This window comes from Schistocerca americana, chromosome 1 (genome assembly GCF_021461395.2).
Source record: "Schistocerca americana isolate TAMUIC-IGC-003095 chromosome 1, iqSchAmer2.1, whole genome shotgun sequence".
Taxonomy (NCBI): Eukaryota; Metazoa; Arthropoda; class Insecta; order Orthoptera; family Acrididae; genus Schistocerca; species Schistocerca americana.
This window is the reverse complement of record NC_060119.1, coordinates 556,820,573-556,844,483: the sequence shown is the minus strand read 5'-3', so window position 1 is coordinate 556,844,483 and position 23,911 is coordinate 556,820,573. Positions and strand designations below refer to the sequence as shown.

The following is a 23,911-nucleotide window of genomic DNA, read 5'->3' as shown; positions in this document are numbered from 1 at the left end:
TGAATCCAGGTTCTGTTTACAGCATCATGATGGTCGCATCCGTGTTGGGCGACATCGCGCTGAACGCACATTGGAAGCGTGTATTCGTCATCGCCATACTGGCGTATCACCCGGCGTGATGGTATGGGGTGCCAATGGTTAAGCGTCTCGGTCACCTCTTGTTCGCATTGACGGCACTTTGAACAGTGGACGTTACATTTCAGATGTGTTACGACCCGTCGCTCTACCCTTCATTCGATCCCTGCGAAACCCTACATTTCAACAGGATAGTGCACGACTGCATGTTGCAGGTCCTGTACGGGCCTTTCTGGTTACAGAAAATGTTCGACAGCTGCCCTGGCCGGCACATTCTCCAGATCTCTCACCTACTGAAAACGTCTGGTCAACGGTGGCCGAGCAACTGGTTCGTCACAATACGGCAGTCACTACCCTTGATGAACTGTGGCACCGTGCTGAAGCTGCATGGGCAGCTGTACCTGTACACGCCAGCCAACCTCTGTTTGACTCAATGCCCAGGCGTATCAAGGCCGTTATTACAGCCAGAGGTGGATGTTCTGGGTACTGATTTCGCAGGATCTACGCATCCAAATTGCGTGAAAATGTAATCACATGTCAGTTCTACTGTAATATACACTCCTGGAAATGGAAAAAAGAACACATTGACACCGGTGTGTCAGACCCACCATACTTGCTCCGGACACTGCGAGAGGGCTGTACAAGCAATGATCACACGCACGGCACAGCGGACACACCAGGAACCGCGGTGTTGGCCGTCGAATGGCGCTAGCTGCGCAGCATTTGTGCACCGCCGCCGTCAGTGTCAGCCAGTTTGCCGTGGCATACGGAGCTCCATCGCAGTCTTTAACACTGGTAGCATGCCGCGACAGCGTGGACGTGAACCGTATGTGCAGTTGACGGACTTTGAGCGAGGGCGTATAGTGGGCATGCGGGAGGCCGGGTGGACGTACCGCCGAATTGCTCAACACGTGGGGCGTGAGATCTCCACAGTACATCGATGTTGTCACCAGTGGTCGGCGGAAGGTGCACGTGCCCGTCGACCTGGGACCGGACCGCAGCGACGCACGGATGCACGCCAAGACCGTAGGATCCTACGCTGTGCCGTAGGGGACCGCACCGCCACTTCCCAGCAAATTAGGGACACTGTTGCTCCTGGGGTATCGGCGAGGACCATTCGCAACCGTCTCCATGAAGCTGGGCTACGGTCCCGCACACCGTTAGGCCGTCTTCCGCTCACGCCCCAACATCGTGCAGCCCGCCTCCAGTGGTGTCGCGACAGGCGTGAATGGAGGAACGAATGGAGACGTGTCGTCTTCAGCGATGAGAGTCGCTTCTGCCTTGGTGCCAATGATGGTCGTATGCGTGTTTGGCGCCGTGCAGGTGAGCGCCACAATCAGGACTGCATACGACCGAGGCACACAGGGCCAACACCCGGCATCATGGTGTGGGGAGCGATCTCCTACACTGGCCGTACACCACTGGTGATCGTCGAATAGTGCACGGTACATCCAAACCGTCATCGAACCCATCGTTCTACCATTCCTAGACCGGCAAGGAAACTTGCTGTTCCAACAGGACAATGCACGTCCGCATGTATCCCGTGCCACCCAACGTGCTCTAGAAGGTGTAAGTCAACTACCCTGGCCAGCAAGATCTCCGGATCTGTCCCCCATTGAGCATGTTTGGGACTGGATGAAGCGTCGTCTCACGCGGTCTGCACGTCCAGCACGAACGCTGGTCCAACTGAGGCGCCAGGTGGAAATGGCATGGCAAGCCGTTCCACAGGACTACATCCAGCATCTCTACGATCGTCTCCATGGGAGAATAGCAGCCTGCATTGCTGCGAAAGGTGGATATACACTGTACTAGTGGCGACATTGTGCATGCTCTGTTGCCTGTGTCTATGTGCCTGTGGTTCTGTCAGTGTGATCATGTGATGTATCTGACCCCAGGAATGTGTCAATAAAGTTTCCCCCTCCTGGGACAATGAATTCACGGTGTTCTTATTTCAATTACCAGGAGTGTATTTGTCCAATGAATACCCGTTTACCATCTGCGTTTCTTCTTGGTGTAGCAATTTTAATGGCCAGTAGTGTATTACCGACAGGTGGCGTCTGGTACATTTGTTACAACGGCTTTGTTGTGCCGCGACATTTCAGGTCGTACAAAGTACTATACCAACCGAGAGACCAGAGTACGGTTTTCCACACAACATGTAGAGTAGAAAGAAAAGAAAAAGCATTATCGCATTTTTGACCGGGAGACCCCGTCTGCAGTAGTTGAGCCACCTGTTGCAAGTTTTTGTATTTGGCGCCAGTTGGGCGACTTGGACACGCAGCGCTGAGGACAGTCGCCAGCGGTGCTGCGTACCGACCTGGTCGGAGGGCGCCAGGGTGCAGTCGGCGGCGGTCAGCGTCCTGACGAGGGTCATGCAGCGGCGGCCGTACTGCGAGTAGAAGGCGTCGTCCCGCGGGATCTGGATGGCGATGCACGTGTCCGGCGGGTCCTCCAGCAGCTGGCCCGTCTCCGAGCAGCAGCTGATGGGCCGGCCCTGCTCTGTGGACACCACACGACAGCAGCTAGCGGTGGCCGACAAAATGGAAAGCTGCACGGAGTCGAAAACAGTGTCCTCGACAAACAAAAACGAACTGATGCATGTGCAACAACTTTTAGGAGTACAACCTGCTCGCTGGCGGCACAGTCCACTTCAATCTCGGATGTTCCTGAACTAGCAAAGTTCTCCGTAGCCTGATTAAAAAAGTGAAGCATCCATAAGACAAGGTTGAATACCAATGTAACTCCGTTGACGTACTCACCATCAGCGGCTCTGTAAATGCTTAGAGCTGTAATTGTCTGTGACAGGAAGAACGGTCACTAGAGCACTTTAATGTTTTTCGTGTTCTGTGCAGTTACTGGTCCTGGTAGGGCACGAAAGGAGCGTGAATAGCGTCAGAAGTCTAGTAATCATACTCGTGACAGCGTTATCAGCACCTGACGGAAACTGGCCGGTGTGGCACTTCCGTCGGCAATCGCGCTGCTGCTACTGTCGCAGGTTCGAACCCTGCCTCGGGCATGGATGTGTGTGATGTCCTTAGGTTGGTTAAGTTTAAGTAGTTCTAAGTCTAGGGGACTGATGACCTCAGATGTTAAGTCCCATAGTGCTTAGAGCCATTTGAGGAAGTCAATAACGCGCTGATCCACCTCTGCCCCGTATGAAAGCAGTTATTCGGCTTTGCAATGATTGACGGAGTTGTTGGATGTCCTCGGGAGGATTATTGTGCCAAATTCTGTCCAGTTGGCACGTCATATCGTCAAAATCCCGAACTCGTTGGAGACCGCTGCCCATCATGCTCCAAACGTTCTCAATTGGGAAGATCTGGTGCCTTGCGGGTCCAGGTGCGATTTGACAAGCACGAAGACCAACAGTAAAATATCTCGCCGTCTGAGGGCGGGTATTATCTTATTGAAATGTAAGACCATGTTGGCCTACCATGAAGGGCAACCGAATGGGGCGTAGAATATCGTCGACGTACCGCTGTGCTGTAAGGATGTCGCGAATGACAACCAAAGGGGACCTGCTTCGAAAAGAAATGGCACCCCTGACCGTCACTCCTGGCTGTCGGGCCGTATGGCGGGCGAGAGTGAGGTTGGTATCCCACCGCTGTCCGGGTCGTCTCCAGACACGTCTTCGACCTGAAATTTCATTGGCTGGAGGAGAACTGCCGCGGTGGCCGAGCGGTTCTTGGCGCTTCCGTCCGGAACGGCGCGGCTGCTACTGTCGCAGGTTCGAATCCTGCCTCGGACGTGGATGTGTGTGATGTCCTTAGGTTAGTTAGGTTAAAGTAGTTCTTAGTCTAGGGGACTGATCACCTCAGATGTTAAATCCCATAGTGCTTGGAACCATTTGAACATTTCAAACTGACAGAATGTGAAAGGGACCCCATTGAAAGTCTTCATTTCCCCGGCTGGTCCAGTCGTAGAAATATCCAGATTTTGTGGCATTCCATTCTGACAACGGTCCACTGCTGGATTGTAAGGCAGCGTGAGGGCAGGTATGCTCGTCATCAAGATTCCGGTCGACCACGTCTGACTACCACAAGGGAGGATCGCCGGTTCATGCACCAAAAACATCATAGCCCCTCCACATCTGCGTCTGAGATCAGAGAACAAGTAATGGACTCTCTCAGACATTATGGTTTGATACTATCAGCAGCCAGACCTGGGAATTACCGTCCCATGTGTAGGCTGCCGTTAACAACACGACACAAAAAATCTGTATTCGGAATGGTGTCGTGACCGGGAACCATGGATTGCTGATGAATGGCGTCGCATTGTGTTCAACAACGAATTGCGGTTCTTCACTATCCCGGGTGTTGGTCGTCGTTGCTAAGTATGGGGGCCACATGGGGAGAGGTCCCATTCCACAGTCCTGGCCCCGATAGAACATATCTGGCAGGACCAGGTTGGATCAAAACTCCATCCTACTGACGATATCCAGCATATCAAGGACCAGGTTCAACAATTGTGGGTCAGTGTACATTAGGAGAGGTTACAATAGCTCTACAATAGCTAGCATTTAGGCTAGAGGGAGTCCAGCTTCATACAGATAAGTGGGCACCTTTTGCCAAGTTTTTTGTAAGTTTGACTCGTAATTTTTATCACTGAAATAACACCACACATTCTCTCAACCCCTGAAGTTTCATTTCATTTTCTCCTCCCCTCCTGAGTGCTTAACTTTTTTTTTGACAGGTGGTATACAGAGGCGACAAAAGTCATAGGACAGCGATATACACATAAACAGATGGCGGTAGTACCACGTACACAAGGTATAGAAGGACTGCTATTTTGCGGAGCTGTCATTTCTACTCAGGTGACGTGGTTGTGACCGTACGGCAGGAATTAACAGTCTTTGAACGCGGAGTGGAAACTGGAGCTATACGCATGAGACATTCCATTTCGAAAATAGTTACGAAATTCAATATTCCGAGGTCTACAGTCTCAATAATGTGCGAGAATACCAAATTTCAGGCATTAACTCTCACCACGGACAATGCAGTCGCCGATGGCCTTCTCTTAAAGATTGAGAGCAGCGGCGTTTTGCGTAAAGTTGTCAGTGCTAACAGACAGGCTAAACTGTCTGACTAGCAGCAGAAAGCAATTTGGAACGTACGAAGAACGTATCCGTTAGGAGAGTGCGGCGAAATTTCGCGTTAATGGGCTATGGCAGCAGATTGCCGATGCGAGTGCCTTTGCTGACTGAACGACGTCACCTGCAGAGCCTCTCTTGGGCTCTTGACCATATCGGTTGGACCCTAGACGTCTGCCCGGGTACCCGGGTTCGATTCCCGGCGGGGTCAGGGATTTTATCTGCCTCGTGATGGCTGGGTGTTGTGTGATGTCCTTAAGTTAGTTAGATTTAAGTAGTTCTAAGTTCTAGGGGACTGATGACCATAGATGTTAAGTCCCATAGTGCTCAGAGCCTAGACGCCTGGAAAACCGTGGTTTGGGTAGATGAGTCCTTGTTTCAGATGGTAAGAGCTTGTAGGATTGGAGTGTGGCGTAGACCCATGGACCCAAGTTGTCAACAAGGCACTGTGCTACATAGTGGCGGTCCCAAAATGGTGTGGGCTTTGCCTTACATTGAATGGACTGCATCGTCTGGTGCAACTGAACCGATCATTAATTGGAAATGGTTATGTTCGGCTACCTAGAGACCATTTGTAACCATTCATGGACTTCATATTCGCAAACTACGATGGAACTTTTATAGCTGACAATGCTTCAGGCCAGAACATGGCGGACAGTTCGAGCGAATATTTTGGCCACATTGATCGCCCTACTTGAATCTCATAGAACATTTATGGAACATTATCGAATGCTCAGATCGTGCACAACATCCTGATTGGGCAACACTTTCGCAATTATGGACGGCTATAGAGGCAACGTGGTTCAATATTTCTACAGGGGCTTCCAACGACTTGTTGTGCCTATGTACATACATACATACATTAATCCTTGTTCCATAGATCATGAATACGAAATTTCGCAATGGTGTGGAACGTCTCACTTTAAAATAAGTTTTCTTTACACAAAGTAATAATTTTTTTTTTACATTTACTACTTCATATCTAAGAATTCATCTATGGAGTAGAAGGAGTTGTCATTCAGAAATTCTTTTAATTCGCTTTTAAATGTTAGTTGGCTATCTGTCAGACTTTTATTACTATTTGGCAAATGACCAAAGATTTTTGTGGCAGCATAATTCACTCCTTCCTGTGCCAAAGTGAGATTTAATCCAGAATAGTGAAGATCATCCTTTCTTCTAGTGTTATAGCTATCCACTTCACTGTTATTTTTAAATTGGGATGGGTTGTTAATGACAAATTACATAAGTGAATATATGTATTGCGCAGGTACTGTGAATATCCCGAGTTCCTCAAATAAATGTCTGCAAGATGATCTCGCATGGACTCCAGCTTTAATTCTGATTACACACTTTTGTGCAATGAGTACTTTCTTAATGACTAATTGCCCAAAAATATGATGCCATAAGAAAGCAGTGAATGAAAATAGCCATAGTAGGCTAATTTACTGATATGTTTATCACCAAAATTTGCAATAACCCTAATAGCATAAGTAGCTGAATCTAACCTTTTCAGCAGATCATCGACGTGTTTCTTCCAATTGAATTTCTGATCAATCCACACACCCAGAAATTTTGAGTATTCTGCCTTAGCAACAGACTTCCGTTCATAGTCTATATTTATCAATGGTGTTACGCCATTTACTGTGCAGAATTGTATAATCTGTGTTTTCTCAAAATTTAGGGAGAGTCCATTTGCAGTAAACCACTTAATAATTTTCTGAAAGACATTATTTGCAATTTCCTCAGCTGATTCTTGCTTCTTGGGTGTGATCACTATACTTGTATTATCAGCAAAAAGAACTAGCTTTGCATCATCATGAATATAGAGTGGAAAGTCATTAATATATAATAAGAACACTAAGGGACCCAATACTCAACCCTATGGGACACTGTTCTTGATACCTCCACAGTTAGAGGACTCTGCTGGTTTTTGCAGACTATCTGTACTGTTAATTTCAACCTTCTGCATTCTTTCAGTTAAGTATGAATTAAACCATTTGTGCACTGTCCCACTCATACCACAATATTTATGCTAATCTAGAAGAATTTCATGATTTACACAATCAAAAGCCTTTGAGAGATCACGAAATATTCCAATGACTGATGTTCGGTTATTCAATGCATTTAATATTTGATCAGTCAAAACATATATAGCATTTTCTGTTGAAAAGCATTCCTGGAAACCAAATTGACATTTTGTTAGTATTTCATTTTTACATATATATGATGTTACTCTTGAATACATTACTTTTTCAAGAATCTTGGATAATGTTCTCAGAAGTGAGATTGGGCAGTAGTTGTTAGCATCAGATCTATCCCCTTTTTTATGCAATGGTTTAACAACTGTGTATTTCAGTCTATTCAGAAAAATGCCCTGTTTCAGTGACCTACTACATATGTGGCTGAGAATCGTACTTATTTGTTGGGAACAAGCTTTTAGTAGTCTGTGTAAACGCCATCAATTCCATGTGAGCTTTTGCTTTTGAGTGACTTTATTGTTTTCCTAATTATAGTAGGAGAGGTGGGTCGAATTTCAATTTTATCAAATTGCATAGGTACTGCCTCTTCCATATACTGCCTTGCATTTTCTATTGAATAGCTGGATCCTGTTTTCTCTACAATACTTAAAAATTATTATAAAAAATGTTTTCTACTTCTGACTTTTCGTTAACAAACTTTGTATAGTGTTTGATAGAAATACAGTCTTCCTTTGCTCTCAGTTGCCCCGTTTCCCTTTTAACAATATTCCAAATTGTTTTACTATCAGATGTGCTAATCTCAGACTAATGCACATACTTGTGGACTTTTTAATAACTTCTCATAAAACAGGGCAGTAGTTTTTATAATGTTTCACTGTTTCTGGATCATTACTCCTCCTAGCTATAAGATACATTTACCTTTTCTGTTTATGAGACTTTTTATCCTTTTAGTAAGCCATGGATTTTTACATGGTTTCTTACAATTATATTTTACTGTTTTCTTAGGGAAACTGTTTTCAAATATACTCAAAAAGGTATCATGAAATAGGTTAAATTTTAAATTAGCATTATGTTCCTTGTACACCTCATCACAGTCTAACTGTTGCAAGCTTTCCCTAAAATTTTGAATTTTTAAATTATTAATTGAACGCACTATTTTGGAGGATTGTTTTGCATTACTCTATAGAGCTATATCATATACTGTAACTAGCTGTGCATCATGATCAGACAGACCAATCTTAACAGGAAAAGTTTTTATTTGATTAAATTTATCTTGGTCTGTGAAAACATTATCTATCAATGTGCTTCTTTCCTGTACCACCTGAGAAGGAAAATCAATAACTGACGTCAACTTGAAAGAACCCAGTAATACTTCAAGGTCAAGCATTCTATTGGACTCTTTCAGAAAATCGACATTGAAATTTCCACAAACAATAATTTGCTTTCCTCTGGCTGACAGAAAGCATAAAAAAGAATCCAAGTTTTTAAAAAATAGTTGAATATTTCCCAATGGGGACCTACACATGACTGCAACTATAAAAGTACTATTATTTAGTTTAAGCTCACATGCACACCTTCCGTATGTTTCTCTATGCAAAATTTTTTTCGTTTCCAAATTTTTCACACTATGGCAGATTTTAACATATATGGCAAACTCCTCCCCTTTCCATAGTGTCTCTACTTACATATGCTGAAAGCTTATATCCAATTACATTTACCATTTCCATACCTGTGTCTTTATGATGTTTAGACAGGCATAGTACATCTATTCCTCCCTCAGTTTCTAAATCTTCTAAACAAACAAGAAGCTCATCTACTTTGTTTTTTTTTAATCCCCTGATATTCTGATGCAATATATTAACTTTATTTTTCACTGTGCTTTTATTTGAATCTTGTGACATACTAACATCATTTTTCACTGTATGGTTGTGAGAATCTTGTGATATTTTCACATCCCTAGTACCTGCTTTCTGAACTTCTCATTAAGCTTAATTTCAATCAATGTAGGATGATTGGCCAGTGTTCTTAACCGAAAAAAATACTCCCATGAGTTTCAGTGCCCCCCTCCCCCCGCCGAACGCGGTGGTCTAGCGGTTCTAGGCGAACAGTCCGGAACCGCCCGACTGCTACGGTCGCAGGTTCGAATCCTGCCTCGGGCATGGATGTGTGTGATGTCCTTAGGTTAGTTAGGTTTAAGTAGTTCTAAGTTCTAGGGGACTGATGTCCACAGATGTTAAGTCCCATAGTGCTCAGAGCCATTTGAACCATTTGAACCCCTCCCCCCTTGAAGATTTTGCTATCATCCCAACCAGTTTACCCTTCCCTTTCCTGCAGAGATGCAGTCCATGTCTTGTGAAGTCCCACCTACCATTTCCATCAACAGGAACCAAACCTATGGCTGACAAACCAGCCGCCTGAAGCAGCTGATATAGCTCCATATTGACCCCACTAACAGAGCTGTTCAATTGGGGCCAATCATACTGCATGAAAGCAGGAACCAAGCCAACATTTGTACAGTTCATTGCAGATGATATTTTTGCTAGGTCACACTCAATATTGTAGCCCTGATCCCTATCGATACTGTTTCCCACCCCACCCACTACCACAACATGATCCGGCTTTGTAAAACCCTTGCACAATGATCCTACATCCTCTATCATGGCGAGGTGCTGCATTACGCCGGCAATAGGCTGTCGGACACGATATTAGCAGGTATCCCATGACTTTTGTCGCCTCCGTATATATCTAACGTGACTGTGTCCGTACCGTGGCATTACATACCAATTGATGAGCCTCTAAAGATGATAATTTCATGCAAATAAAACAGAGCCACATATGAATGTTAAATTCGTTTCCTTAAATCTTCTTCGAGGCGTACATTACTTTCAGTTAGTGATGCTTTAAAGTTTTATGTACATTATACTGCCATGAAAGAGTTCCACATTTAATGGAAATTATAGTAACGTTTGTGCACTAAAACGAATACTGGACTCATAAAAAGCAGTTTTCCTGTGTTTTAGGACGTATTGCAGATCTTAATAAAAGTCCTGTCGTCGCGTACCATTCCGTTCCGATGCGTTGACAACTATTGTTAATCGACCTTAAGTTACTTCTTGCTGAAGTACCATATTTATGAATGTTACCGTAGTTGTCAAGATGTTATTGCTTGTTCACGATGACCTTCATAAGGGAGTAGATGTACTGTGAGGCGTTTTTGAGTATGCCCAAGTGTATAACGAATTTCTACTTGTGGCACCTCTATGCAAGGAGATTGATTTTGCGCTGAAGGTAGACATTGGGGAGTTGGGGTGAGTGGAGGGGGGGGGGGTGACGCGTAGCTAGGTAAGTGGTGTCTCAACGTTTTTGAGGAGACAGATGGGAGGTGGAGTTTAGGAGTGTCTATAGTGTACAGAAAATATAGGAGAGGGAACACGACAGATAACTTATCTATGTTAGCAGCAGGGTGAAAGATCTATGAGTTGGTGTGGTTGATTGTGACTAACCTAGTACGATGAAGGCGAAAGGATTCTATCAGGCAGACAAGACGGAGCGCCAAGCTTAAGTCTCACAGGTAGCCCTCAAGCACTGCTGTATGTCTAGGTGGAGACCAGACGTGGAGCTACAGGGACCTAGATATGTACACCGCAGCACAAGCTTTTGGAACAGAGGTTTCAAACGGACAATTTAGGAGATTTGGAGGTTTCCCAGGAAATATAATCCACAACAGTGGAGGAATGCTTTAAACGGGAAACTTTGTATTTGTGTGTGTCTGAGTGTGTCCCTTTTTAGCGTGGAGGAAAAAGGGGACGGTACAGAACTACGGAAGTGCATGTGAAGTAATTCTATTGGTGAGATTAATAACCTGGGATGGCCAATTACGTGCATGGGCACAACCATAGAAATCGCTCCTAGTGGTGCAGCTTGAGTGCTAGCGTTTGCAAGCCACTTCCCTTCAGATCGGAATTTGTTCGTTACATTGGTCCCGAGTGCAATGATCATTAGCGGAACAGAGGGCGACGTCATGTCAGATAACATTTATCAATATAAGTAAATCAAAAACTCTTGTATGGGCCCAGCATTCATATTCGTGCATAAATTTTAGCATAATTTCCTGTCATGGCAGCTTAATGGACATATTTTCTTTAAAACAGCACTAGTTGAAACTGATCCATGTCACGAAATTGATTTGTGAAAATTAATTTAATATTAATATAAGGCTTTGCTGCCCGTATCAGTGTGGCCCAGTCGCAGATGCTAGCTCGTTAGCAGGGGGCTCTGTTCCCCTCTGGACTTATAGTTTGATTGCCAGTCGTACATTTGTCTCAGGGAATCAATAAGTAAAAGCTAGCAAATGACCGTGATAGGTTCTGATTAATACCATTGGCAAAAGAGAGACTACAGCCCATATCCTAATCAATAGCAAGGAAAAAGAAGGTATATTAACTGTTGTGTTTACAAAATCACTTGCAGTGACTGCAACAGACTGCATATTGGTCAAACAGGCAGGGCCATAACAACTAGGCTGACTGAACACAAACGCAGCTGCAGATTGCAGGTCAGACTCCACCCTTGCCGAAGATGCGCTGAAGAAAGGACAAAAATACCGTATCCACACTTAAGTAGTACACGCAGCCAAAAAAGCAATAAAACTAAGACTTATTAGAAGCACTTCAGATAAATTTTCATCTAGCTGAAAATACGCAGCTGGTTCTAAATGATCAATTACAATTGAGCGGATCCCCACTTTTAAGCTTCACTTGATGCTATCAACCACCATATACACACAAACGGTCACTGTGACACATACTGATACACAAAACTAAAACATTATAGACCTTTCTATTCCTTACCCCACAGACTTCAACAATTAAGCATGTAATACTTTAATACTGTATATTAAACTTGTACTATGTTCAATATAGCCCATTGCATAAAAATGTTATTTGCAAAGTGAAACATATTTGTTTCTCAATATAAGTTGCTACTTCTCAGTTATGGCGTCATAACCACATATCCTATGATAAAGTAGGACTTTGTGTTCTAATTATTGTGTATAATAGTGCCTATTACCTAGAGTTTAGTTTACAATGTAAAAGAACATGTTTGTTACAAAATCCTTTGATGTGCATTGTGCATTCCGACGGACTTGGGCAATTCCAGCCGGAAAATGCGACGCCCCACACGTCCAGAATTGCTAAAAAGTGTCTCCAGGAACATTCTTCTGAGTTTGTAGGCTTCCACTGGCCAACAAACCCCTCAGACGTGAACATTATTGAGCATATCTTGGATGCCTTGCAACTAGGTGTTCAGAAGAGATCTCCACCCCCTCGTACTGTTACGTATTTATGGACAGCCCTGCAGGATTAACGGTGTTAATGTTTAGACATTAGTCGAGTCCATGCCACGTCGTATTGTGGCACTTCTGCGTTGTGGCACACGATATTAGGCAGGTGTACCAGTTCCTTTAGCTCTTCTGTTTAAAAATAAGGACTAATTAGAGCTGAAACGGTTCATTAATAACCATTTGTGTATCCGCTTTTAGTGCTCGAGGGTGGTGGGTGTGCGTGTTGGGGTCGGTACTCACCGTCGGCGGTTGGGATGGCGGAGAAGGCCGTGTCGTGGGCGAGCAGCTGCCCCCACTGCATGTGCGCCAGCGTCAGCACCTCGTCCCTAGACGCCGGGCCCGGCCGCTCGCGGAACAGCTGCGCGCTCAGCAGGCGCGCCGTGGGCAGCGGACCGCCGCGAGCAGACTGCCGCGGCGCGTGCACCCCTGCAACACCGGCGCCGCTCTGTAAGGCCAGCTCGAACCAAACGTTTAACGTCAGCAGTCAAAAACTTATCGTGACAAGTACTATCTCCAGACAGTCGCCGGCCTGGGTGACTGAGCGGTTCTAGGCGCTACAGTCTGGAACCGCTCGACCGCTACGGTCGCAGGTTCGAATCCTACCTCGGGTATGGATGTGTGTGATGTCCTTAGGTTGGTTAGGTTTAAGTAGTTCTAAAGTCTAGGGGACTGATGACCTCAGATGTCAAGTCCCATAGCGCTTAGAGCCATTTGAACCATTTTTGTGACAGCGGTCCGACATTGGATTGCATGGAGATATGAGGCAGGCTTACTTGTCGGCAAGGTTCCGGTCGACCACGTCTGACTACCACAAGGTAGCGCTGCAGTATCGCGCACCAAACACATCACACCTCTGTCACTTCTGCGCCTGGCATCCGAAGACAAGTAAAGCATTTCCTGCAACATTCTGTGCCATTCCTAACCGTTGCTCGAAGAGTAGCAGCAGACGGACTAGGGAATTACAGTCCTATGCGTAGGCTGTCGTTAACGCCTCTACACAAACGGCACGGTTTGGCGTCTGGTAAGCGTGGGTTGCTGATAAATGGCATCGCACTGTGTTCAGAGATGAATCGCAATCATGCACTATCCCGAATGGCCATCGTCAGTGAGTATGGCGGCGACCTGAGAAGAGGTCCCGTTCTTCCAGTGTTTCGGGGAGGAACAGCGATGTTACTCCTGGCATCGTTGTGTAAAAAAACCATCGGGTGCGACCGCAGATAGCGGTTGGAAGCGATTGAGGGAACCTGACGCCGAAACATGAGTTGTCTCCGATACGACAGTATCTTGGCGCCATTTTTCAACAGGTTAGTGCTGGTCCACGACACGACGCTAGTCTGTATGAATCTACTGCGCGGTGTTGAGGCATCCACGTTGCCGGCAAGATCCCTGGCTCTGTCCTCGACAGAACATGTATGTGAACAGAGCAGTCGTCAACTCCGTCCTAGTGTCGCTGCCCAGGATATCGATTACCAGTTACAACTGTCGTGGGCATCTTGCCTCAGGAGAGGACGCAGCTGCTCTATAACACCCTGCCCCACCGAGTCAGTGCATGTATCCAGGCGAGAGGGGGGTGCAGCGTCACAATGACAATTGGTCTCACACTGCCAAGTTCTTTGTAAATTTGAGTCGATTTTGTTATCAGTGAAATAATATCACGTACCCCCTCAGTCCATGGCATTTCATTTCGTTTCCTCATCCCCTTTTAAGTGCTTTTTCTGTAAGGCAATGCATATCTATGTGGTTCTGCTGCTCCTTCAAAGAATTTGTACATTACTTTTAGACAGACTGCACTGGTCAGAAGCCGGTGTACGAGGTGTGGCTAGAAAAAAACCGGACTAGTACTGGTGAAACAATAAAACGAATGCAATAAGGCTGAAAGTCGCGTGGCCTGTGAATTGACTCTCGCTCCGCCTACTGCTCGAGTTTCATCTGCCTCCTGCACTCAGTCTGCCCGTGGCGTCTGTTTTAAGTAGTTGACGTTTTGTCTGTGCGTCGGAAAATGTTGAGTGTACAGAAAGAACAGCGTGTTAACATCAAATTTTGTTTCAAACTAGGAAAATCTGCAAGTGAAACGTTTTTAATGTTACAACAAGTGTACGGCGATGATTGTTTATCGCGAACACAAGTGTTTGAGTGGTTTAAACGATTTAAAGATGGCCGCGAAGACACCAGTGATGACACTCGCACTGGCAGACCATTGTCAGCAAAAACTGATGCAAACATTGAAAAAATCGGTAAACTTGTTCGACAAGATCGCCGTTTAACAATCAGAGCAGTGTCTGAGTTAACAGGAGTTGACAAGGGAAGTGTTAGGCAGATTCTTCATGAAAGTTTCAACATGAACAAAGTGTGTTCAAAAATGGTTCCAAAGTGTCTCACAATTGAACAGAAGGAACGCCGAAGAATGATTTGTTCTGACATCCTGGAAAACATTGAAAGTGATCCCACCTTCTTACAAAATGTTATTACTTGCGATGAATCGTGGATTTTTACTTACGATCCCGAAACTAAACGCCAATCGATGCATTGGAAAACTCCTGGTTCTCCACGACAAAAAAAGCACGAATGTCAAAATCGAAATTCAAGGCAATGATGATTGTTTTTTTTTTTTTGACATCAAAGGGATTGTGCACATTGATTGGGTACCAGAGGGACAAACAGTGAATCAGCATTACTACATTAGCGTCCTGGCTACCCTACGTGAGCGAGTACGGAGAAAACGGAACGATTTGTGGAGAAAAAAGTCATGGATCCTTCACCAAGACAATGCCCCAGCTCACAGTGCGTTGTCAGTGAAGACTTTTTTGGCAAAACACAACATTCCCATCTTAGATCATCCACCCTACTCACCTGATTTGGCCCCCTGTGACTTTTTTCTTTTCCCTAAAATCAAGTCAGCTTTGAAAGGAACTAGATTTGAGACTGTTGAAGCAGTAAAAGAAAAGGCGACGGAAGTAATGTATGGACTTACCGAAAATGATCTGCAGCATTGCTATGAACAGTGGAAAATTCGTATGGAGCGGTGTAGAGACCGAGGAGGAGAGTACATTGAAGGAGATAACATGAAATTGTAAATAAATGTTTTTTCCAGCATCAGTCCGGTTTTTTTCTAGCCGCACCTCGTATCACACGCAAACTTCAAGGGCCCGTATGTACAATGTCTCGAATACCAGTCTATGTCCATTTGAAAGACTCTATAAAATGGTGAACAGCAATTGTTCTGTCACACAATCTTGAGGCATGCTGCGGGTTACTCTCGCTTCTGAAGATATCTCCCCACTGAGAAAATGGCAGAAGGAGTGATATTAAAAATATTTTAGACAACTGACACGAGAACCAGTTGACATGTGATAGGAGCCATCGCGCCTTATCAATATCAGTCGGGGACCTGAGTTCTCCCATCTTTGTATCCGCCTCCATAGTTCATGTTTCTAACGCAACGCCTGTGCACTAGAGCTCAGTTTGGAGGTAGTTCGAATTCTGATGGTGAAAGAAATATTCAGCGCCAGTATATGAGCGACGTACATGAAATATTCTCAAGGATGTAGGTGTCATAAAAGAACAATACATAACATATATTTGCAAAAGAAAGAGGTTTGCTAATATATATTTCATAGCTCTTAAGTGAAATAGCCCCCATGGGTGCGGATTAAGATAAAAAACTGAAACATATTTTCTTTTAAGAAAGAATCACGAGTTGTCACAAAACATATGAATTTTCATACTCCGAGGTGAATATGATAATCCTTAGGCCATTGTGTAATCAAGTAGAAAATCATTTGGCAGGTTGTTTACATTGAACATATTACATATATGTGCAAAAGTCAGATTTATGCAACACTTATGTTATTTGATATTATTAATACTACAAGGGTAATCCCAAAAGTAAGGTCTCCTATTTTTTTGTAAGTACATAGACCTGTTTATTTCTACAATTATCACAATTTCTGTCGATGCATTTTTGTAGACGCTGTGGCAGTTTTTGTATGCCCATGTCATACCAGCTCGCCGCCATGCTGTTCAGAAAGTTATGAAGATTTCAGAGTCTCACAGTACCTGTCAGCGTTAATTCTGGCCCCAGTGGGCATAAAGTTGACCAGCAATACCCCTTTCGGACCCCCAAAAAAAGGTTGTTGTGACTTTACCGGCAGACTGTGTTTGTTTGAACCTCCGCGGCTTTTGTGAAGAAAGATGCCGCCACTGGTGTGATCGTTGCTTGGCCTCAGGTGTAAAGTGGTATGCCCAAGTTTCGTCACCCGTGACAATCGAGTCCAGAAAGTTGTCCTGTTCATCTGCAAGGCGGTGAAGAAATGCGCGGGAATCACCAACTCGTTGCCGCACGTGGTCCTTAGTCAGCATGCGTGGCACCCATCTTGCGCACACCTTCCAGTAGTTCAATGTTTCTGTTAAATTCTATGAGCGGTGCTTCGGGAAACCTCAGGAACCAACATACAGAGATCATCCAGGGTGATCCGCCTATCTTCACGCATGCTTTGTTCAACCTTCAAAACTGTCTCCTCGGAAATTGACGGCCTCCCGTTCCTTTGTTTGTCGTGAATTTCCGTCCGAACAGCCGCAAACTCTCTACACAACTTACGAACATTTTTGAGATCCATGCACGACTCACTATACACTTCCGTCAATTGGCGATGGATTTCAATCGGCGCAGTGCCCTTTGCGTTCAAAAACCGAATAACTGCACGCAATTCGCACTTTGAAGTAACATCCAGCGGGAGCTCCATTCTCAACGGCTGCCAAGCCAAGACTGAGCGCCTCAACGCGGCGTGCGCATGTTTACACACAGCGCGTGAAGCACTCTTCATAACAGTGTGACCAACTAACACACAAACAGAGTTCTGTACTTATAAAAAAAAGGAGACCTTGCTTTTGGGATTACCCTCGTATATACATTAATCATTTGTACAAAGAACTTCCTACCCCCAAGAACGATGGACCTTGCCGTTGGTGGGGAGGCTTGCGTGCCTCAGCGATACAGATAGCCGTACCGTAGGTGCAACCACAACGGAGGGGTACCTTTTGAGAGGCCAGACAGACGTGTGGTTCCTGAAGAGGGGCAGCAGCCTTTTCAGTAGTTGCAGGGCAACAGTCTCGATGATTGACTGATCTGGCCTTGCAACACTAACCAAAACGGCCTTGCTGTGCTGGTACTGCGAACGACTGAAAGCAAGGGGAAACTACAGCCGTAATTTTTCCCGAGGGCATGCAGCTTTACTGTATGGTTAAATGATGATGGCGTCCTCTTGGGTAAAATATTCCGGAGGTAAAATAGTCCCCCATTCGGATCTCCGGGCGGGGACTACTCAAGAGGACGTCGTTATCAGGAGAGAGAAAACTGGCGTTCTACGGATCGGAGCGTGGAATGTCAGATCCCTTAATCGGGCAGGTAGGCTAGAAATTTTAAAAAGGGAAATGAATAGGTTGAAGTTAGATATGGCGGGAATTAGTGAAGTTCGGTGTCAGGAGGAACAAGACTTTTAGTTCAAAATGGTTCAAATGGCTCTGAGCACTATGGGACTTAACTGTTGTGGTCATCAGCCCCTAGAACTTAGAACTACTTAAACCTAACTAACCTAAGGACATCACACACATCCATGCCCGAGGCAGGATTCGAACCTGCGACAGTAGCGGTCGCGCGGTTCCAGACTGTAGCGCCTAGAACCGCTCGGCCACTCCGACCGGCCAGACTTTTGGTCAGGTGAATACAGGGTTATAAATACAAAATGAAATAGGGGTAATGCAGGAGTCGGTTTAATAATGAATAAAAAAATAGGAGTGCGGGTAAGCTACTACCAACAGCATAGTGAACGCATTATTGTGGCCAAGATAGACACGAAGCCCACGCCTGCTACAGTAGTACAAGTTTATATGCCAACTAGCTCTGCAGTTGATGAAGAAATTGATGAAATGTATTATGAGATAAAAGGAATTATTCAGGTAGTGAAGGGAGACGAAAATTTAATAGTCATAGGTGACTGGAATTAGAGAGTAGGAAAAGGGAGAGAAGAATACATAGTGGGTGAATATGGATTGGGGGAGAGAAATAAAAGAGGAAGCCGTCTGGTAGAATTTTGCACAGAGCATAACTTAATCATAGCTAACACTTGGTTCAAGAATCATAAAAGAAGGTTGTATACATGGAAGAATCCTGGAGATACTAGAAGGTATCAGATAGGTGATACAATGGTAAGACAGAGATTTAGGAACCAGGTTTTAAATTGTAAGACATTTCCAGGGGCAGATGTGGACTCTGACCACAATCTATTGGTTATGAACTGTAGATTAAAACTGAAGAAACTGCAAAAAGGTAGGAATTTAAGGAGATGGGACCTGGATAAACTGACTATACCAGAGGTTGTACAGAGTTTCAGGGAGAGCATAAGGGAACAATTGACAGGAATGGAGGAAAGAAATTCAGTAGAAGAAGAATGGGTAGCTCTGAGGGATGAAGTAGTGAAGGCACCAGAGGATCAAGTAGGTAAAACGAAAAGGGCTAGTATAAATCCTTGGGTAACAGAAGAAATATTGAATTTAATTGATAAAAGGAGAAAATATAAAAACACAGTAAATGAAGCAGGCAAAAAGGAATACAAACGTCTCCAAAATGAGATCGACAGGAAGTGCAAAATGGCTAAGCAGGGATGGCTAGAGGACAAATGTGAGGATGTAGAGGCTTATCTCACTAGGGGTAAGATAGATACTGCCTACAGGAAAATTAAAGAGACCTTTGGAGGAAAGAGAGCCACTTGTATGAATATCAAGAGCTCAGATGGAAACCCAATTCTAAGCAAAGAAGGGAAATCAGAAAGGTGGAAGGAGTATATTGAGGGTCTATACAAGGGTGATGTACTTGAGGACAATATTATGGAAATGGAAGAGGATGTAGATGAAGATGAAATGGGACATACGATACTGCGTGAAGAGTTTGATAGAGCACTGAAAGACCTAAGTCGAAACAAGGCCCCAGAAGTAGACAACATTCCATTAGAACTACTGACAGCCTTGGTAGAGCCAGTCCTGACAAAACTCTACCATCTGGTGAGCAAGATGTATGAGACAGGCGAAATACCCTCAGACTTCAAGAAGAATATAATAATTCCAATCCCAAAGAAAGCAGCTGTTGACAGATGTGAAAATTACCGAACTATCAGTTTCATAAGTCACAGCTGCAAAATACTAACGCGAATTCTCTACAGACGAATGGAAAAACTGGTAGAAGCCGACCTCGGCGAAGATCAGTTTGGATTCCGCAGAAATTTTTGAACACGTGAGGCAATACCGACCCTGCGACTCATCTTAGAAAATAGATGAAGGAAAGGCAAACCTACGTTTCAAGCATTTGTAGACTTAGAGAAAGCTTTTGACAATGTTTACTGGAATACTCTCTTTCAAATTCTAAAGGTGGCAGGGGTAAAATACAGGGAGCGAAAGGCTATTTATAATTTGTACAGAAACCAGATGGCAGTTATAAGAGTCGCGGGGCATGAAAGGGAAGCAGTAGTTGGGAAGGGAGTGAGACAGGGTTGTAGCCTGTCCCCGATGTTATTCAATCTGTATATTGATCAAGCAGTAAAGGAAACAAAAGAAAAATTCGGAGTAGGTATTAAAGTCCACGGAGAAGAAATAAAAACTTTAAGGTTCGCCGATGACATTGTAATTCTGTCAGAGACAGCAAAGGACTTGGAAGAGCAGTTGAACGAAATGGACAGTGTTTTGAAAGGAGGGTATAAGATGAACATCGACAAAAGCAAAACGACGATAATGGAATGTAGTCGAATTAAATCGGGTGATGCTGAGGGAATTAGATTAGGAAATGAGACACTTAAAGTAGTAAAGGAGTTTTGCTATTTGGGGAGCAAAATAACTGATGCTGGTCGAAGTAGAGAGGATATAAAATGTAGACTAGCAATGGCAAGGAAAGCGTTTCTGAAGAAGAGATATTTGTTAACGACGAGTATAGAATTAAGTGTCAGGAAGTCGTTTCTGAAAGTATCTGTATGGAGCGTAGCCATGTATGGAAGTGAAACATGGACGATAAACAGTTTAGACAAGAAAAGAATAGATGCTTTCGAAATGTGGTGCTACAGAAGAATGCTGAAGATTAGATGGGTAGATCACATAACTAATGAGGAGGTATTGAATAGAATTGGGGAGAAGAGGAGTTTGTGGCACAACTTGACAATAAGAAGGGACTGGTTGGTAGGACATGTTCTGAGGCATCAAGGGATCACAAATGTAGCAATGGAGGGCAGCGTGGAGGGTAAAAATCGTAGAGGGAGACCAAGAGATGAATACACTAAGCAGATTCAGAATGATGTATGCTGCAGTAAGTACTGGGAGATGAAGAAGCTTGCAGAAGATAGAGTAGGATGGAGAGCTTCATCAAACCATTCGCAGGACCGAAGGCAACAACAACAACAACAAAGAACTTCGTTATTGCAGTAGAAGAAATTGTCCACCAATAAATTCTATGCGCACTTTTTAAAATGAGCTTTATCAGTAGTTGAACTATTTATGGCTAATGAAATGTTTTCGTAAATATGTCTTTCTGGATGACGGGCACCTTCTCCTTCTTCTTTTTTTTTCTTTCTCTTCTTCCTAAACACTTCATGGTCTAAGCAAAACACTTGTTCTGGCGGCCGCTGATGTCTGTAGCAGTCATAGTTTTTGAGAAAAGTGTACCAGAAGGTCAAAAAATGTAGTTTTGAGAAAAATGGTATTAAAGTTTTACATGCAAGAAAATAATGTACAATGTCGTACAGACACACTTTTGAAACATTCCAGGGCTATACTGTGGCTCAGCTTCTTGATCTTTATCTTCTTTTCTTTAATCTTCTGGCTATCCTGGCCTCCTTGGTAGCATTTCCTGCAGAAATATCAGCATAACGGATACGGTCCATGTCAATCTTTTTCAGTCCCCTTTCAGTATTGATACCATCCTTTGTTCCCAAGAGTGTTAATACATCAGTCTCCTTTGACACACCAGCATTGAAGCACATCACCGCATCATGAACACCAAATTTTAGTGTTTCTTTTCTAACGAAAACAGTTTTTGGTAGCCTTGTCCAAATCACAGAATTCAAACTTTCATTTGGGTTTTGAGTTTTTCCATTGAAACACTTTTTCAAGAGCTCTTGTTGGCTAAGGTCTCTGAAAATGGGTTTCACAGCTAGCAGGATTTTTTCTGGAATTGAATGTTTGTGCTTATAGCTGGAAGATGTAGCTGGATTGTTGAATTTGCACCAGCTGTCAGGTCTCCGTGGGCAAAGGTTATGTTGTGATTCCTCATCTGTTGAAATTTTATGAAAGAATATAGCCCAGATGGCTCTCCTCATTGCTTCTACATTGTTCCAATTATTTCTAATGGCCATACCGTAATAAGTCTGGATCCTGTCTATTTCAGCCTTTGTCAGGCCCCCTTTACCACCTAACTTTTTTTCTTTACATATCTTTAGAAGTCGTGATCTCATTCTTTTCTGTACATGTCCTATACATTCCAGTTTATTAACTTTGACTCTAGGCCCATAAGGTTTATCTTTTACAACTTTCTGATAAGCCTTACTGTCCCCGTCCCCAAGATAGTCTGTATAGAGGATACCTCTTGACTGCACAGACCCTTTGAAAATGTTAGCAACACCAGCCACTTCCATGCCTCCACTAGAACCATCATAGTCCTTTTTACACACATGTTGTATAATGGGATTTTTGCTACAGATGTCACAGAACTTAGTAATAATTTCAATATCCAGAACCTTCTCAGTATCAAAAGAAGTTGCTGACACAATGCCATTTAGGGATGTATGCCCACGTTTCTGCCAACTGCCATCAAAACCAGCAGAAATTTGCCTTGGATCAGATTTCGTATCATTCAGCTGAACTGCTTCTTTGGCTGCTTTCAACATTGTAGATTCACTTACCTCAGCTACAACTGCACCAATAGTCTTGTTGTAAACATCAAACTTTCTTGGAGGTGGAGGAATGTTCATCACTGCACAAAGAACAGCACCTGCACTTCGCCCTTTTCCAATAGATCTAAGTGCATACACTAATCCTATATTGTTTTCGTACAATCTGCTTCTTGTTACGTGGGATTACATTGTATTGGCAGTACAGCTACATTCCAAACATGTAAAAACTAAATTACAAACAATTCCCTTGGTTTTCACCACATCTTCGTGCAAAGTAAAGTTTCCACCACTGTTTTTACAATTTGTGTGTTTTTCGATAAGTTCACGAAATAACCTCATGAAGAACAGAATGTTTGTGTCAGTAACAACAGAAACACTGTTCACACCACATATTGCATTGTCACGCATTTGAGAGACACTTGGAAAACCAGCAGCACCTAGAAGATTTTTGCTTGAAGCACTGACACTCGCATTGACTTCACTTTCAATATTATTTTCTACTATCTGCTCAAAACTAGCAGTTTCGCGGTTTATTTTTACATATTTATTTCCACGAAACTTAGGGTTATATCCAAACTTCCTTATCCTACCCATTGTGCTATAACGTTTCACAAAATCATTACATTTGTATCACCAAAACCTAAACAACTAGGATGAAGAAACTGACAAACGATAGTCGACAATGCAGACAGGCTGGCAAACATCAAAATAACAACTCTCTCTTGCAACCCAAATAAAGAGTATTTATATCCGTGGAACATATTTGATTGCTGTACTATAGTCAATGCTGACTACTGCGCAAGACACAGCAAAAATGGACGTGGCGCTAGTTACCATGCTTCACGAACAAATTAATAACTCCGAATCTAATAATCAGATTTGTATGAAACAAACGGCATTTTGTAACCAAATAACTGGAGCATAGATTAAGACTAAAAAAATCGATTTTTTTGAGCCTGTTCGCGACTGTGTCCCCTTAAAAGTGTTACGGTTGGAAGTATTAGTCAGAAGTCGGACTGAAGTAAAATCATCTTCACCGTTTAGACAGATAACGGGATAGTTGATATATGACACAGAAAAATAGCTCGTGTGATTGCTGATATGTGATTCGACTTAGCCTTCGTGATACTTAATAGACACGAACATCAAAGGACACAGAAAGAGACTGATCGTCGACATAAACTCAATTATTAGACTTGAGTAGGCAATAGATAAATATCATGAAGTACTTACAATTGCGCCGTGTTGTCAGAAGCTATCGCCAAAGTGAAAATTGCTAATGCTAACAGACGAAATTTCCTGAATGAAAAATCGATGTGTGTGCTCAGTGTAGGGACAAATAATTACGAAGAACAATAAACTTTAATTCAGCTTTAATTCTTCGTATCGCATACATCATTTAATGGACCTTTAAAGTGTGTTTGTGAAATTAACTGATTCTTCAGATAACATAAAAGTGAAAAATGATTTAGTGACAATTTAACTGTAAACAGCAATA

The 23,911-nt window shown here is 43.6% G+C and overlaps 1 protein-coding gene across 1 annotated transcript in view; it reads right to left on the bottom strand.

The window, feature by feature from the left end:
* The window catches only part of LOC124576936 (peroxidase-like), a 169,004-nt gene that overhangs the window by 116,651 nt on the left and 28,442 nt on the right, over positions 1 to 23,911 (bottom strand). The window contains exons 4-5 of the mRNA XM_047131216.1: positions 12,728 to 12,913; positions 2,393 to 2,574 (exon numbers count right to left, since the gene is read on the bottom strand). Coding sequence (XP_046987172.1) covers positions 2,393 to 2,574; positions 12,728 to 12,913 — 368 coding nt within the window. The remainder of the gene's footprint in view (positions 1 to 2,392; positions 2,575 to 12,727; positions 12,914 to 23,911) is intronic.